Raw genomic sequence first — 13742 nt, forward strand, 5'->3', positions numbered from 1 at the left:
CGCCACTCGGCCGGCCTCGCCGGTGCCTTTCCCGGCCAGCCTCGCCGTGGCCCCGGTCGTCGCCCGACACCGGCGCCCGTCGGTGGCCGCTCGGCCCTCGCCTGGTCGGGCATCGCCAGCGCCCGTAACCCACGCGCCCGCTAAGGCCCCCTGGGCCAATGACGGGGGGTCCCAGCCCCCTGAACGTTTAAAAAAAGATAGATAAAAAATTTAATAATTAAATTAATTAATTAATTAACTTAATTAATCCCGCTTGTTAAACTAATTAAACTTAATTAACCTAAATATCTAATTAAACTAACTAATCTGTTAGTTAGGGCAATGTGTCAATGACAGATGGGACCCACACGTCAGCTTGACCCAGTCAACACCTCTGTTGACTGATGATGTCATGCTGATGCAGTAATGCCATTTTCGGATTAAATTAATAATAATAATTTATAAATTGATTTAAATCTTTAAAAATGAATATAAAATAATCTGTAACTCGGATGGAAAAACTTTGTACATGAAAGTTGCTCAGAACGATGAGACGAATCCGAATACGTAGCCCGTTCGTCCACCACACATCCCTAGCATAGCGAACATGCAACTTTCCCCCTCCGGTTCATCTGTCCAAAAACGCGAAACACCGGGGATACTTTCCCGGATGTTTCCCCCCTTCGTCGGTATCACCTCCTACCGCGTTAGGGCATACCTGGCACCGCGTTTTGCCTCATTTTGTTTTGTGATGCTTTGTTTGCTCCGTATTTACTGTTTCTTCCCCCTCTCCTTCTCCGGTAGACTACGAGACCGACGCTGCTGCTGCCTAGTTCGACTACGGAGTTGACGACCCCTCCTTCTTGCCAGAGCAACCAGGCAAGCCCCCCCTTGATCACCAGATATCGCCTATTCTTCTCTATACTGCTTGCATTAGAGTAGTGTAGCATGTTACTGCTTTTGGTTAACCCTATTCTGTTGCATAGCCTCTCATTGTTGCTACAGTTGTTACCCTTACCTGCTATCCTACTGCTTAGAATAGGATGCTAGTTTTTCCATCAGTGGCCCTACATTCTTGTCCGTCTGCCATGCTATACTACTGGGCCGTGATCGCTGCGGGAGGTGATCACGGGTATATACTTTATACTTTATACATGATACAGGTGGTGACTAAAGTCGGGTCGGCTCGAGGAGTACCCGCAAGTGATTCTGATGAGGGGGCTGAAAGGACAGGTGGCTCCATCCCGGTAGAGGTGGGCCTGGGTTCCTGACGGCCCCCGACTGTTACTTTGTGGCGGAGCGACAGGGCAGGTTGAGACCACCTAGGAGAGAGGTGGGCCTGGCCCTGGTCGGCGTTCGCGGATACTTAACACGCTTAACGAGATCTTGGTATTTGATCTGAGTCTGGCCATTTGGTCTATACGCACTAACCAACTACGCGGGAACAGTTATGGGCACTCGACGTCGTGGTATCAGCCGAAGCTCTTCTTGACGTCAGCGACGGAGCGGCGCGCGCCGGATTGGACTGGAACGCCTGCTAGGCTAGGTCTGCTTCCGGCCGCGTACGCAACGTGCAGGTGTGCAATGGGCGATGGGCCCAGACCCCTGCGCGCATAGGATTTAGACCGGCGTGTTGACCTCTCTGTTGAGCCTAGGTGGGGCTGCGACGTGTTGATCTTACGAGGCCGGGCATGACCCAGGAAAGTGTGTCCGGCCAAATGGGATCGAGCGTGTTGGGTTATGTGGTGCACCCCTGCAGGGAAGTTTATCTATTCGAATAGCCGTGTCCCTCGGTAAAAGGACGACCTGTACCTTGACCTTATGACAACTAGAACTGAATACTTAATAAAACACACCCTTCCATGTGCCAGATACAACCCGGTGATCGCTCTCTAACAGGGCGACGAGGAGGGGATCGCCGGGTAGGATTATGCTATACGATGCTACTTGGTGAACTTACCATCTACTCTCTCCTACATGCTGCAAGATGGAGGTGGCCAGAAGCGTAGTCTTCGACAGGATTAGCTATCCCCCTCTTATTCTGGCATTCTGCAGTTCAGTCCACCGATATGGCCCTTTACACATATACCCATGCATATGTAGTGTAGCTCCTTGCTTGCGAGTACTTTGGATGAGTACTCACGGTTGCTTTTCTCCCTCTTTTCCGCTTTCTATACCTGGTTGTCGCAACCATATGCTGGAGTCCAGGAGCTAGAGATCCCGAGGATGATTCTACATGGAGTTCGGCTTCGAGGAGTAGTTAGGAGGTCCCAGGCAGGAGGCCTTGCCTTTTTGATCGTTGCTACTTTTGTGCTAGCCTTCTTAAGGCAAACTTGTTTAACTTATGTCTGTACTTAGATATTGTTGCTTCCGCTGACTCGTCTATGATCGAGCAATTGTATTTGAGCCCTCGAGGCCCCAGGCTTGTATTATGATGCTTGTATGACTTATTTATGTTGTAGAGTTGTGTTGTGATATCTTCCCGTGAGTTCTAGATCTTGATCGTACACATTTGCGTGCATGATTAGTGTACGGTCAAATCGGGGCATCACATATAGACTGAATTACTTCAAGTAGTTGTTACTCTTCTGCACCAAATTGTGTCCAGCCTTCAGCTTGGGTTGTTTGTTGTCTCGAGTTAGCTGCATCACTTTCTCAGCGACGTTCTCTTATCAGCTTCCTTGTTGCATCTTTGGAGTCTGGAGTGACTCCTTTGCTGCAAGTTTTTGCCCCTATTTTGCCTGTAGCTGTGTCTCAGTTTGGGGCGTTGTGTGATAAATAGTCTCCTGTTAAATGGGTTGGTTGAACTGTTGTTATATCAGCTTTGGTGTTAGTCGGTTTTTGCCCTGTAGCTGGAGTGTCGATAGCGAACTCTAGGTAGCAGGTTTCCGGCTCGCGTTCTCCCTCTCCCTTCTTCTCCTAGTTATGGTGTTATCTCTGTTTTCAGTTTCAGATATTTTCAGACCTTTGTATTTCCGTTAAGAAATTAATGGAAGGGGGGAAAAAGCCCGGTTGGAAAAAAAAGCTTCCTTGTGGCACATATTCTCCATGTCCCATCCATCAGGTCATTAGTACTATAAATTCTCTAGTATCCATCACAGCATCACTCAAGCGTGAAGAAGTCTTAATTCTCTAGTAAGGACTTGATGGCAAATGGAGACGTTTGTATCAGGGAATTTGTTGACAAGAGCTCCATACTGACTACTATCAGGTTCAAGGAGACTCGTCATCATAGTCATTGTTCTATGTAATCTATCATAACAGTGGCAGTTTCCTCCCTCAAATTGCTCGGATCCAGTTAGGCAAGCAAAGTTTGCAGGGAATTCTAGTGCATAACCATTTCTTCCATTATGTCTTACTGCAATGTATTCAGGTTACTTACAAAATTTATATATCTCAGCTCATTACAACTGAACCAAATATAAATATATCAGCATTAGATTCCCAAGACTGAAAAAAAATGATCTATCAGATACAAAACACTAAGCTAATTGCTATTTACTCTGGCTTATACTTTCAGGTATGGTTTAGTCAACGTGCATTTACATTCTGTATTCCAACAGTTCTCTCAGTTGTGCATGCCATGATTTTGTTGATTGCGGCAGAGTATTTAAGATCAAGAATTACATTACTTGTCTTCTCTTTTAGAGGAAAACCAGATGAAGTATGCTTATGTTTCTAACTTTAACATTCTGGAGTGCAGCCTCTTTGAGGGCCCCTCTGCTTAGCAAGGTTGAGTTGCTGGTTTTTTTTGTCAAAGCATGTCAGGCTGACGCCATTAAGAGATTAAGCAACACCCGCAGCGGTGGCGGCGGCAACCTTCCTCGGCCGGCGATCGGATCTGGGTGGCGGCGACCCACTCCGGCCGATTCAAGGGCGGTGGCGCAGGCCGGCGGCGACCAGGGTTGTCGTGCTCGCGGCGGCGACGAAGAGATCACGTCGGCGGCTAGGGTGCCCGATCTAGATCCCATTCGGATCTGGGTGGTGGTTCCTCGAGCCGTTGTGCGCACTCTTTGTTCCGGCGCGGCAAGCGGCCTCTGGACTAGGCCCGCGACACGAGGACGTCGGGGGCTCCGGCCCTGGGCGTGGAGGTGGTGGCCATCTTCTTCGCCGGAGGTGGTTGGCTAGATGGTTGTGGAGTCTCGCATCCAGTCCCGGCGTCGAGTGGGGAGACAAGGCTACCGGTGAAAACCATGCTATGACTCGGGTCATGGCGGGCGATGGCGGCGTGTTCGCGTCGTTATCTTGTTGAAGACATCGTCACTGCAATTTCTGTCGACTTGCTTGCGCTGCTCCGGGTGAAAATCTAGACCCGGAGTTTCCGGATCGGACGGTGGCGGTGCTTTTGGCGTCGTTTTCCCTCATGGGGGCATCGTTTTTTGAGCATCAGCTGGATGTAGGATCAGAGGACGGATTCTTTGGTGGAGCGGTGTGTCATCTCACTCATTGATGGCGGCGGGTCTCGGCGGCATGGCGGGTCACTCACCGGTCCGGCGCACTCCTCAATCAGGACGCCTACCGGGTATGAGGCTGTCGCAGCCACCTGCCACCAATCCATCTTCAGAGCTGTACTGCTGCATCTACCTTGCCCGGTCTAGCTGCCGTCGACGCCACCACGACGCCAGACCGCGTTACCCTCCTGCGCGAGTCCATCTCCGCGCATCGGACGCCGAGTCACCACAGCGCACCCGGCAGGCGTCCTGGATGGAACCTCCGGTCTTAGATGTTAGGTTTGGCTGCGAGGTCTGTTTGGTATTAGGCCCAGACAATCGGCATCCCTTCATCAATTGGATAGGAGTAGCGACAGATGTTGCCTAGACGGTGGCTTTAGTCTTACTGATGTATTGCTTTGTAAGTTCTTGTGTGAACAATTAATAAAACGGCTGCATGCATCATCATGATGCAGAGGCCGGGGGCACGCCTTCATTTCCGAAAAAAAACTCCTCCTATGAACAAACCGGTCCGTACGTGACCTGTTGAGTTTACGAGGCTTTGCTTCTTGTAGTTTTTGCCATGATACTCAACGAAACACATTTTTAACCAAGAAGGCTTTCGCCCCGCTTTATATATAAAGCAAAGATCAACCACAGCCCAAGTACAAACGCATCCCACGACAACACACGCGCACACCCAAGGCGGGATACATAGGCGCTGAGCGCAGCAACACCACCCCTAACACTACAAGAGCAATCGGGGATCTCCACCATGAACACGCCACCGCGAAGAGATGAAGCCGCATATGACGAACCGTGAGCTCCAAGGCGGCGCCTCCAAGAAGGTTACGACACTAACGCGCCGCCACCGCCTGATCCGGGGGTCAGAGTTTCCCCTGGAGCGACACGATGACCGATGAGAGCCGCGACGACGCCTTCAAGAAGGTAACGCGCTACGCCGCCGCCGGTCCGTCCGAAGACAGAACAGGTTTTCACCCCAACAAACACTCACCGCCACTGAACGCCACACCCCTGCCACCATGCCGCCCACACGGCCATGCTCACCGGGCAGCACCAAGCCACGGGCTCTGCCCATGAGCACCACGCTGCCACCACCAGGGCCGCCGCCCCAACATCCAAGACCTTGACACCACCTCACCTGAGACCCGTCGCTACCCCAACCAAAGAGACGAGTGGAAAGGCCACTCCTTTCACACCCTTGGGTGGCCCCCCGCGCCGAGACCCAAAGGGCTGGCCAAAATTGGCCTCCATCGACCTGTCCTACTGCACCGGGTGCAAGACAAGCTCGGTCCAAACGCCGGGCGCGCGACGAGCTCGGTCCTGCTGCCGGGAGCGAGACGAGCTCTGTCCTGCAGCTACGGGCGCGAGGCGAGCAATGGACCGCAGCTGGGAGCGGTCCAGCCCTACGACGAGGGTAGAGCCCGGACGACGAGGGAATCGAAGGTCGATACAGGCCGCTCACGACGACCAATGCCGGAGGACCAGCTGCCGCCGTGAAACGATCCACGCCGTGACAACCCACATCCACGCCGAGACCCTGAGGAGCAGCCTCGAGCCACCTTGCAGCAGCTGCGACACGCCGTCAAAGACGCAACCCGCCCCCCGACCATGGACGCCCAGCGCCCCTCCACCCCGAAAGGAGCAGCCTGACCGCCGGCCGCCCCGCCACCACCTTAGCCAGGTCGCCGCCGCCACCCACACGTCTGCCGCCGCCACCACCCGGATCTGGGCAGGAGCACCCAGATCCACCGCCAGCAAGGCCCCCGCACCCCGGAGCCCCAAGAGCCGCCGCATGGAGGGGGGGAGGGGGCAGCACCACCGGGACGCTGGAACGCCGGGGGAGGGAGCAGAGCCCATGGATGGGCCGACGACCGCCGCCGCCGACGCAGAAGGCCGCGCCCCGCAACGCACGCCTCCAGAGCGCGGGAAGAAAACGCCCCACCGCCGCCTACGCCGCGCGGCCTTTGGCCGGCGACGCCACCGGCGGCGGCGAGGGGAGGGATGCCGGGGAGGGGGGCTGAGAAGCGGCGGCGCTAGGGTTGGCTCCCTGAGTCGCCCGCGGGAGCGAGCCACGGAACACACTTTTAAGGACACACCTAGCTGTAAATTCCTCGTTGATCTGAGTGATCTTATTGCATGAATATAGATAGATGATTTAGAGACTTCATTCCTCTATTTACATCTTTAGGTATTATTCAGAGAATGTAGTGTTGCCTGCAATCCTCTGTTTATATCTTTTTAGGTGTTAGACAGATGGTCAAGGTATAGCCCGCAATATTGTGCATCTTTAAATATTGGTGAATGAGCGAATGGATAGACTGAGATCCTCCCCCGACATCACACAACGAATTGTTTGCCATATGGATCACCACGATGATCTAACAACACGATGAAGTGAGTTCTGATCCAGCCGACGAATGTGGAGGGTGGATAATGGAGTCAAAATTTGACTGTCATCTTTCCCCCTTGTTCCACTATATCACACCAAATTGTCAAAAATAAAATATGCAAGAGACCTAATCTTAATAGTTATTGCTAAGGATGTAACAATCTCACTTACTGAAGATTTTTGGCATAGATGCTTCATTCTTTCGTATTTGTTTTTACTATGACTAAATTGTCTGTCCTTTCCCAGGGCACCACTTTTGAAACAGTTAAAAGACTTTATTTGTTGCATCTACTGAAAAAAAGGAGATATCAAATGTTACTAGTAAGTCAGATTCAGATTTCTATGAAATGTTGTCTTACATATTTACTCTTGGTGACTTGCTCTTTAGTGATCTTAAATTTCTCAACGAATGTATTGCCATCAGCAAGTTCCAAGAAAGGTCGAATGGACATATGAATATCGGTTCCAAGAAAAAGTTGCTAATGATGATTGATGGACATCCAGAGACCACGATGGAAGCTGGATAGTCCCAGACTCCCAGTGACCAGCTTGATGTCCAAACGAAAAGAATGGTACTACTCGATAGAGGGCGTTCAAATAAATTCCGCTTTCTTGCAGGTAACACGTATAAGACGTTCTCGTGTTTAAAGGGCGCTCACGCCACCCCGCCGACGCAAAAGGTCAGCAAGCGAGTTAACGGGCCTATTTTGCTTTTCTCCCGAAGGCCCATAAAAGAACTCTTCTTCCTCGCCCGGTTACCCCTCTCTCCCCGCTGCCCTCTCGCAAAAACCCTAGCTAACCCCCTCCTCCGTAGTAGCAGCGCCGATGGGAGGATCGCGGCGCAAGTTCAAGCGAACCCGCACCAAGGTGCGTGTCGGGTTGCCGCGCAAGAAGCCGCGCGAGTTCAAGCCGGCCTTCGACCTGCCCGAGGCGCTCGCCGCCGCCGCCGCCGCAGAGGCCGGCGGCCACGTGCCGAGCTGGGATGCGGAAGGCAGCGTCGTGAAGAACTACTCCGCTTTCGGGGTCGTGGCCAACCCCAACCTGCTCGGCGCCCACTCCCGCGGCACGCGAGGCCTCGTCCAGAGCGCCTCGCTGCAGGCGCCCGACGTCGACGCCTTGCGGGCCCCCGTCGACGAGTTCGGCCCCGTCGACACCGGCAGTGACCTCGAGTGCGACGGTCAGTCTCCCGTCCCTTCGCCTCGTCTGATAAACTTGGACCGGCTCACGAGCCGGTGAATTCATGTCTTATGTCCAATTTCTTCAGGACATGTCGCTAATTTGGTTATACTGATGGGAATCTTAGGTGCCGTATTAATTACTTTTGGTGAATGTGCAAATTTGGTGGATCAATTGGCATGGCATAATGCGATTTGTCAACCACGTGTGTTGATTTAGCTCTTATTTTCTGTTGTTCATATATGTTTGGGCATATACAGATGGCTTGCCTCTAGATTTGATTTCCTTTGTGCTGTGAATAATCCGTTGAACTGCCAGAACAATGAAATGGACAGTGTGTAAACTAAGTCCGTCCAACACATTTCTCATCGAAGTTTTAGGTTCGCTGGTTTGCTTGGAGATGTTTGTGTTCAATCTTTCTTTTACTCTTGGTATAACTTCGAGTTTCTCATCGAAGTTGTAGGTTTGCTGGTTTGCTTGGAGATGTTTGTGTTCAATCTTCCTTTTACTCCTGACATAACTTGGGAGTTTTGATAAATATTAATTTGTTCTCCAACAGTCTGCTTCCCATGGAATGAGTTTTTTTTTGCTGAAATAGCAGTAAAGGTCATGGTAGTAGCAGTTTTATGGACAAAAGAGAAGTTCACATGGCTTTTGATTTACATAATTTTTTATATATTATCACTCATGTTCACTGGCGGAGCTAGACAAGATGTTTTGGGGGGGCTAAGCATAACATAAGGATGTTTGGAGGGGCCAGAAAACTATATTATCTTAATTTAACCCCTCTCAAAAAAAATCCCTGTGTATTTTTCTCAAGGCTGGGGGGGGGGCCATGGCACCTGCAGGAAGCAACATAGCTCCGCCGCTGCTCATGTTGTTGGATGAAAAATTGATACTATGGTTAGCATACTATCTATCAAATTTTCAAAAGAAGCAATTACTACTTTGTGAAGACACAATATATTCAAATATAATTTGAATTGGAACTGCTTTCAACAGCTCCTAGATTTGAGTTTCTGTTTGAACTTCTTGTTCATAGTATATTCTGAGCTTTAAGCTTAAGTGTTGGTGTCATTTGAGGAAATTTATATAGAAAGATGCAAGGTATTACGGCAGTAAACAGTTTGCTGTGGCTGGCAATACAAACACTGCTTCTAAAGTTCAGGAAGCAGCGGAAGCTCAGTAGCAACTTAGTACTGGGGTATGTGAGAAAGAACAGAGTTGTAGTCAACAAATTAGAAGTCCTATGCTCCTACAGTATAAACTAAGTGATCTCGGAGCACATCTCCTAGCTCAGAAAATATTTTTACTTCCTAAAAATATCAGAAAATTTACACGTGAAGATGGCTGAACAATTATATTCTGATTTCAGGTTCCATGATTGTTTTTTCAATTCTAACCTGTGCAAAAGTATGCAAGTAATTGAGAGTTTCAAAAGATACATTTTTGGGCTCGTAGGTCTAGTATGTTTTATGCAGACCGCTGATCAATACATTTTCTCAAGTAAGTATGCTGATACATAATTCATTCTAATTTCTACATCCCAGATTTATTTCTGGGATTATTTAGTTTTGTAGGCCCATTTTTGAAATTTTGAAAATTCAGAGGGGCACATGTGTTCTGATGCAAGAAATCTTAGTCCTGGTTAGTTAACTGCAAAAAGAGGAGACACCTTTTGAGTATTGGCAAGCAATAATACTACTGTTTCCTCATCTTGGTTTTCTCATCTCATCCTCGCTACTCAAAGCATGCATCATCTTGCGCCACTGTCTTCTCAGAATATCCCATACACTCGGTAGCTTACTGTCGCAGAGAGTGTAACAATTAGCATGATGGCAGGTTCTCCAAAAGATTAACATGATTTTGAAAGAAAAACCATTGCCCAATGGTAACAGCAGGATAAGTCCCATCAATCAAGAAACCAAAAACACTCAACTGGTGCTCCATTTTTTATAGAAGATTATGGTTCCCTTAGATGTCCCAAAGCCACAGGATACTAAAAATCCAAGTTCAAATTTGTGTTTGTTTTCAAAAATTGAGTATGCTGTGAAAGACAATGCCTGCCAAGTTTTTTTCCCGATGAGATGGTTTGTTAATATCCAAGCCCCAGCAAATATTGATTTTAGTGTATATTTAAGACCAATTGAATGCACTGCTTTTAGCATGCTCTCCGAAGGCTATGAAATGCTGCTTATTTCGAATGTTCTATTTGACAATAAGTTTTACGCATTTAAAAAAAGTTCTCTTTCTTTTCTGCCGCCAATATCAAAAGTTAATGTCCTAAGAAGCTATGAAATGTAGGAGTACCTAGCAATATTTCATAGTGATAGCTTTGTTATGACAACAACAACAACAACAACAAAGCCTTTAGTCCCAAACAAGCTGGGGTAGGCTAGAGGTGAAACTCATAAGATCTCGCGACCAACTCATGGCTCTGGCACATGGATAGCAAGCTTCCACGCACCCCTGTCCATAGCTAGTTCTTTGGTGATACTCCAATCCTACAGGTCTCTCTTAACGGACTCCTCCCATGTCAAATTCGGTCTACCCCGACCTCTCTTGACATTCTCCGCACGCTTTAGCCGTCCGCTATGCACTGGAGCTTCTGGGGGCCTGCGCTGAATATGCCCAAACCATCTCAGACGATGTTGGACAAGCTTCTCTTCAATTGGTGCTACCCCAACTCTATCTCGTCTTTTGGGTTTCATCTCCATAAGAGTGGCTGAGTTTTTACGTTGGCTCGCCAAGCCTATCACAACCCTCCTCCTTTACCCGGGCTTGGGACCGGCTATGTTGAGACAACAAGACATTATGTTATCAACTCAATGGCTTAATACAGTGTGTTCTTGCTTGGCATAGCAGGACATTTTGTTTGTAACTTAATGGATATAATTTCTTGTGTTCTTTGTTTGGTACCTGAGGTGAATTTCTTTATTGGCATAGTATAGTAATTAAAATGTTACTGTTATATTTCTTTGAGTTGTTTCATCACATAAAAGGGCATATGTTATGCTGCATATATTTGTATTTCAGTTTATATACAGTATTACGTATATTGAAGACAGTAAGAGTGACGAGTACTTGTGTAAGATCTCATGGAAATTTTTCTATGCAATGTAGATCTAAAATCTGCACTTGGGAAGAAAAGGAGGGATGGCAAATCTGCACCTTTGGAGCCACTGACTAAAATTCAACGACTATGTATTGGCAGATTAATAGAGAAGTATGGTGACAACTACAAGGTATAACACAATTTTTGAATATGTTATTTTGTCGAGCGTATGTTAAACAAATATCTAGATTCTGAAAACGTAGACTAAAGAGATGCATGTGTTTGCAGGCCATGTTCATGGATACCAAACTGAACTCAATGCAGCACTCAGTGGGTACATTGAAAAAGCTCTGTGAAAGATATCATGTTGGTGGCAAGACCATCCTCTATCCGATGTAGGGTCGTATGAATCTAGATTTCACTTTCAGTCTGTATCCTGTTTCTCCCACTAAATGGGACATGCAAATTTTGCCTGTGAACAATGTAACTTCTGATGACTACAATATGAGAATGAGTTTGTTTTATGTTGGAAGTTCCAACTCACTTTAATTGTTCTGGCACTTCACAACAACCTGTTCCTTTATATTCTTTTGTGCAAGAGTTGCTGGTTAGAGATAATATGATGTACAAGAGATTTTTTCAAAGAGGATGATATACAAGAGATGATTTTAATAATAATGTAGTGCTGCAATCATAATGTACTTCCAAGAAAATTAGGATCAAATCATATTCAACTATTTAGATCTACTCCCCTGTCCTAAAATAAGTGTCTCAACTCTATATTAATAGCTCTAGTGTAAAGTTGTACCAAGGTCAAGACACTTATTTTGGGTATTTTGGGACTCTATATTAATAGCTCTAGTGTAAAGTTGTACCAAGGTCAAGACACTTATTTTGGGTATTTTGGGACGGAGGGAGTATATTTTTAGTCAACATGGCAATGGGTACCCGCTATCCACGAAACCGGCAGGTAAAAACCCTATTAGGGTAAGGGTATGGGGAATTAAAATACCCATGGGTTTCTAAATGGAAAAAAATCATACCCAATGGGTATGGCAGGTGCGTGTATGGGAAGGCAATACCCATACCCGCGAACCCTCGAACCCGTATAATAATAACCCTATCAAGTAGGTCCCATGTGTCGTTGACTTGGATGGAAAAAAAAATCCTAAGCTACCACTGGACCCAGCTGCGCCCCACCCCCTCAAAATTCCCGATCCAAAACCGCGCCCCACCCCCCTGCGCCATCACATACACCACCAAATCGTGCCCACTTGCTAACCCTTGGCCGCCTCCGGCCTGCTCCTTCTCCTGATCTCCTAGCTGAGTATATGTGCTGAAATATTGTATATATGTGTTGATGTATGTGTCAAAATGCTGAAAAGTAAATGCTTAAGTATACATGCGGGTATTTTTACCCGCGGGTATTACCTGTACCCAGCCGGGTACGGGTATGGGAATAGTTTGAAACACGGGGTGCAGGTATGGGTACGGGTATGGGCGGAAAATTTTGAGATGGGTGCGAGTATGGGCACCTAATACCCATGCTCAAACCCTGTGGGTGCCATGTTGAATTTTTAGACTAAAGGCATGAGCAACTCCTGGCTTTAAATTAATAAAGGCCCAAACAAGGCATCAAGTCTTACAAGGTAAACAACATACAAAAAACAAAATACATAGAACAGAAAGTCAATACAAGCACAACAACATGCGCAAGACAATCATCTACATATTGTACCAACGAAAATGGCACAAGCTCGTGTAATGAAAGGAGGGTGTCTGATGTCATGTGGGCAACAAGGGGTATAGTGGCGGATGGCACTGGCTCATTCTCCTCGAGCGTGGTGGCGATGCCTAGATCTGGTTTGGGTAGGTTGGACATCGTCGCGACGGTGACCTAGGTGCCTCGTGGTGATGCAAGTGAGTTTCCGAGTGAAATCACCGCACTTTGGCGCTGGCACCCGTCTGTGGGCACCGCTTTCCTCTTGAAGATGCCGCTGCGGGTCTTTTCCCACTATCAGGGCTCCGGGTGAAAATCCATGTCCGTCCGGACTCAGGAGCGGCACACTTTGCACCGTTACCCTCCCAAGGGTGTTGTTGCGGAGCTCAGGCACCATATGTCGGGCTGTGGCGAGGTGTTCAGACTTCAGACCGTCCTTTGCTCTTGCTCAGAAATGTCTTCGTGTTCTTTTCTTGTGCCTTTCTGTGTCCTTTTTCGATGCGATTTTTGTTATCCGGTTACTCTTTGATCTGCTTTGTGAGAGGGCATTCTCGTCATCTTGTATCGTTCGGTCGCGTACTCTAGTTGTTGCTTTATACTCCCTCCGTCCCATAATATAAGAACGTTTTTTACACTAGTGTAGTGTCAAAAACGTTCTTATATTATGGGACAGAGGGAGTACTATGTAATAATATAAAGCAGGGTGATGGCCTAATTTGAGAGCTCGCCCGCAAGAGTTGAGTGGTGATGTTGCGGGATTCAGCGCCGAGCTGCATGTTGAACTTGATCCTTTGTGAATGTAATGACAATTCTATTCCCTAATTAATAATTTCCCGTTTCAAGGAAAAAAGAGTTATGACAGCCAAAGAAGCAAAGACAGTGTGATCCGTTCCATTTTCTTCCTTTCCACGTGTGCCTGAATTAAGTGAGCAAGGGCATGTGCAGCAACCTGAAGTGGTTTGGAACAAC

General features: G+C 47.8%; 1 protein-coding gene across 1 annotated transcript; it reads left to right on the plus strand.

Annotated features, from left to right (window-relative positions):
* Positions 1-7566: 7566 nt before the first annotated feature.
* LOC123181787 (uncharacterized) lies at positions 7567-11602 on the plus strand. The gene is made up of 3 exons (XM_044594125.1): positions 7567-7999; positions 11122-11243; positions 11342-11602. Exons 1-3 carry the CDS (start codon positions 7648-7650, stop codon positions 11450-11452), a joined length of 585 nt encoding a protein of 194 aa, XP_044450060.1. The 5' UTR covers positions 7567-7647; the 3' UTR covers positions 11453-11602.
* The last annotated feature ends 2140 nt before the right edge of the window (positions 11603-13742 follow it).

The sequence above is a fragment of the Triticum aestivum genome, chromosome 1D (assembly GCF_018294505.1).
Source record: "Triticum aestivum cultivar Chinese Spring chromosome 1D, IWGSC CS RefSeq v2.1, whole genome shotgun sequence".
Taxonomy (NCBI): domain Eukaryota; kingdom Viridiplantae; phylum Streptophyta; class Magnoliopsida; order Poales; family Poaceae; genus Triticum; species Triticum aestivum.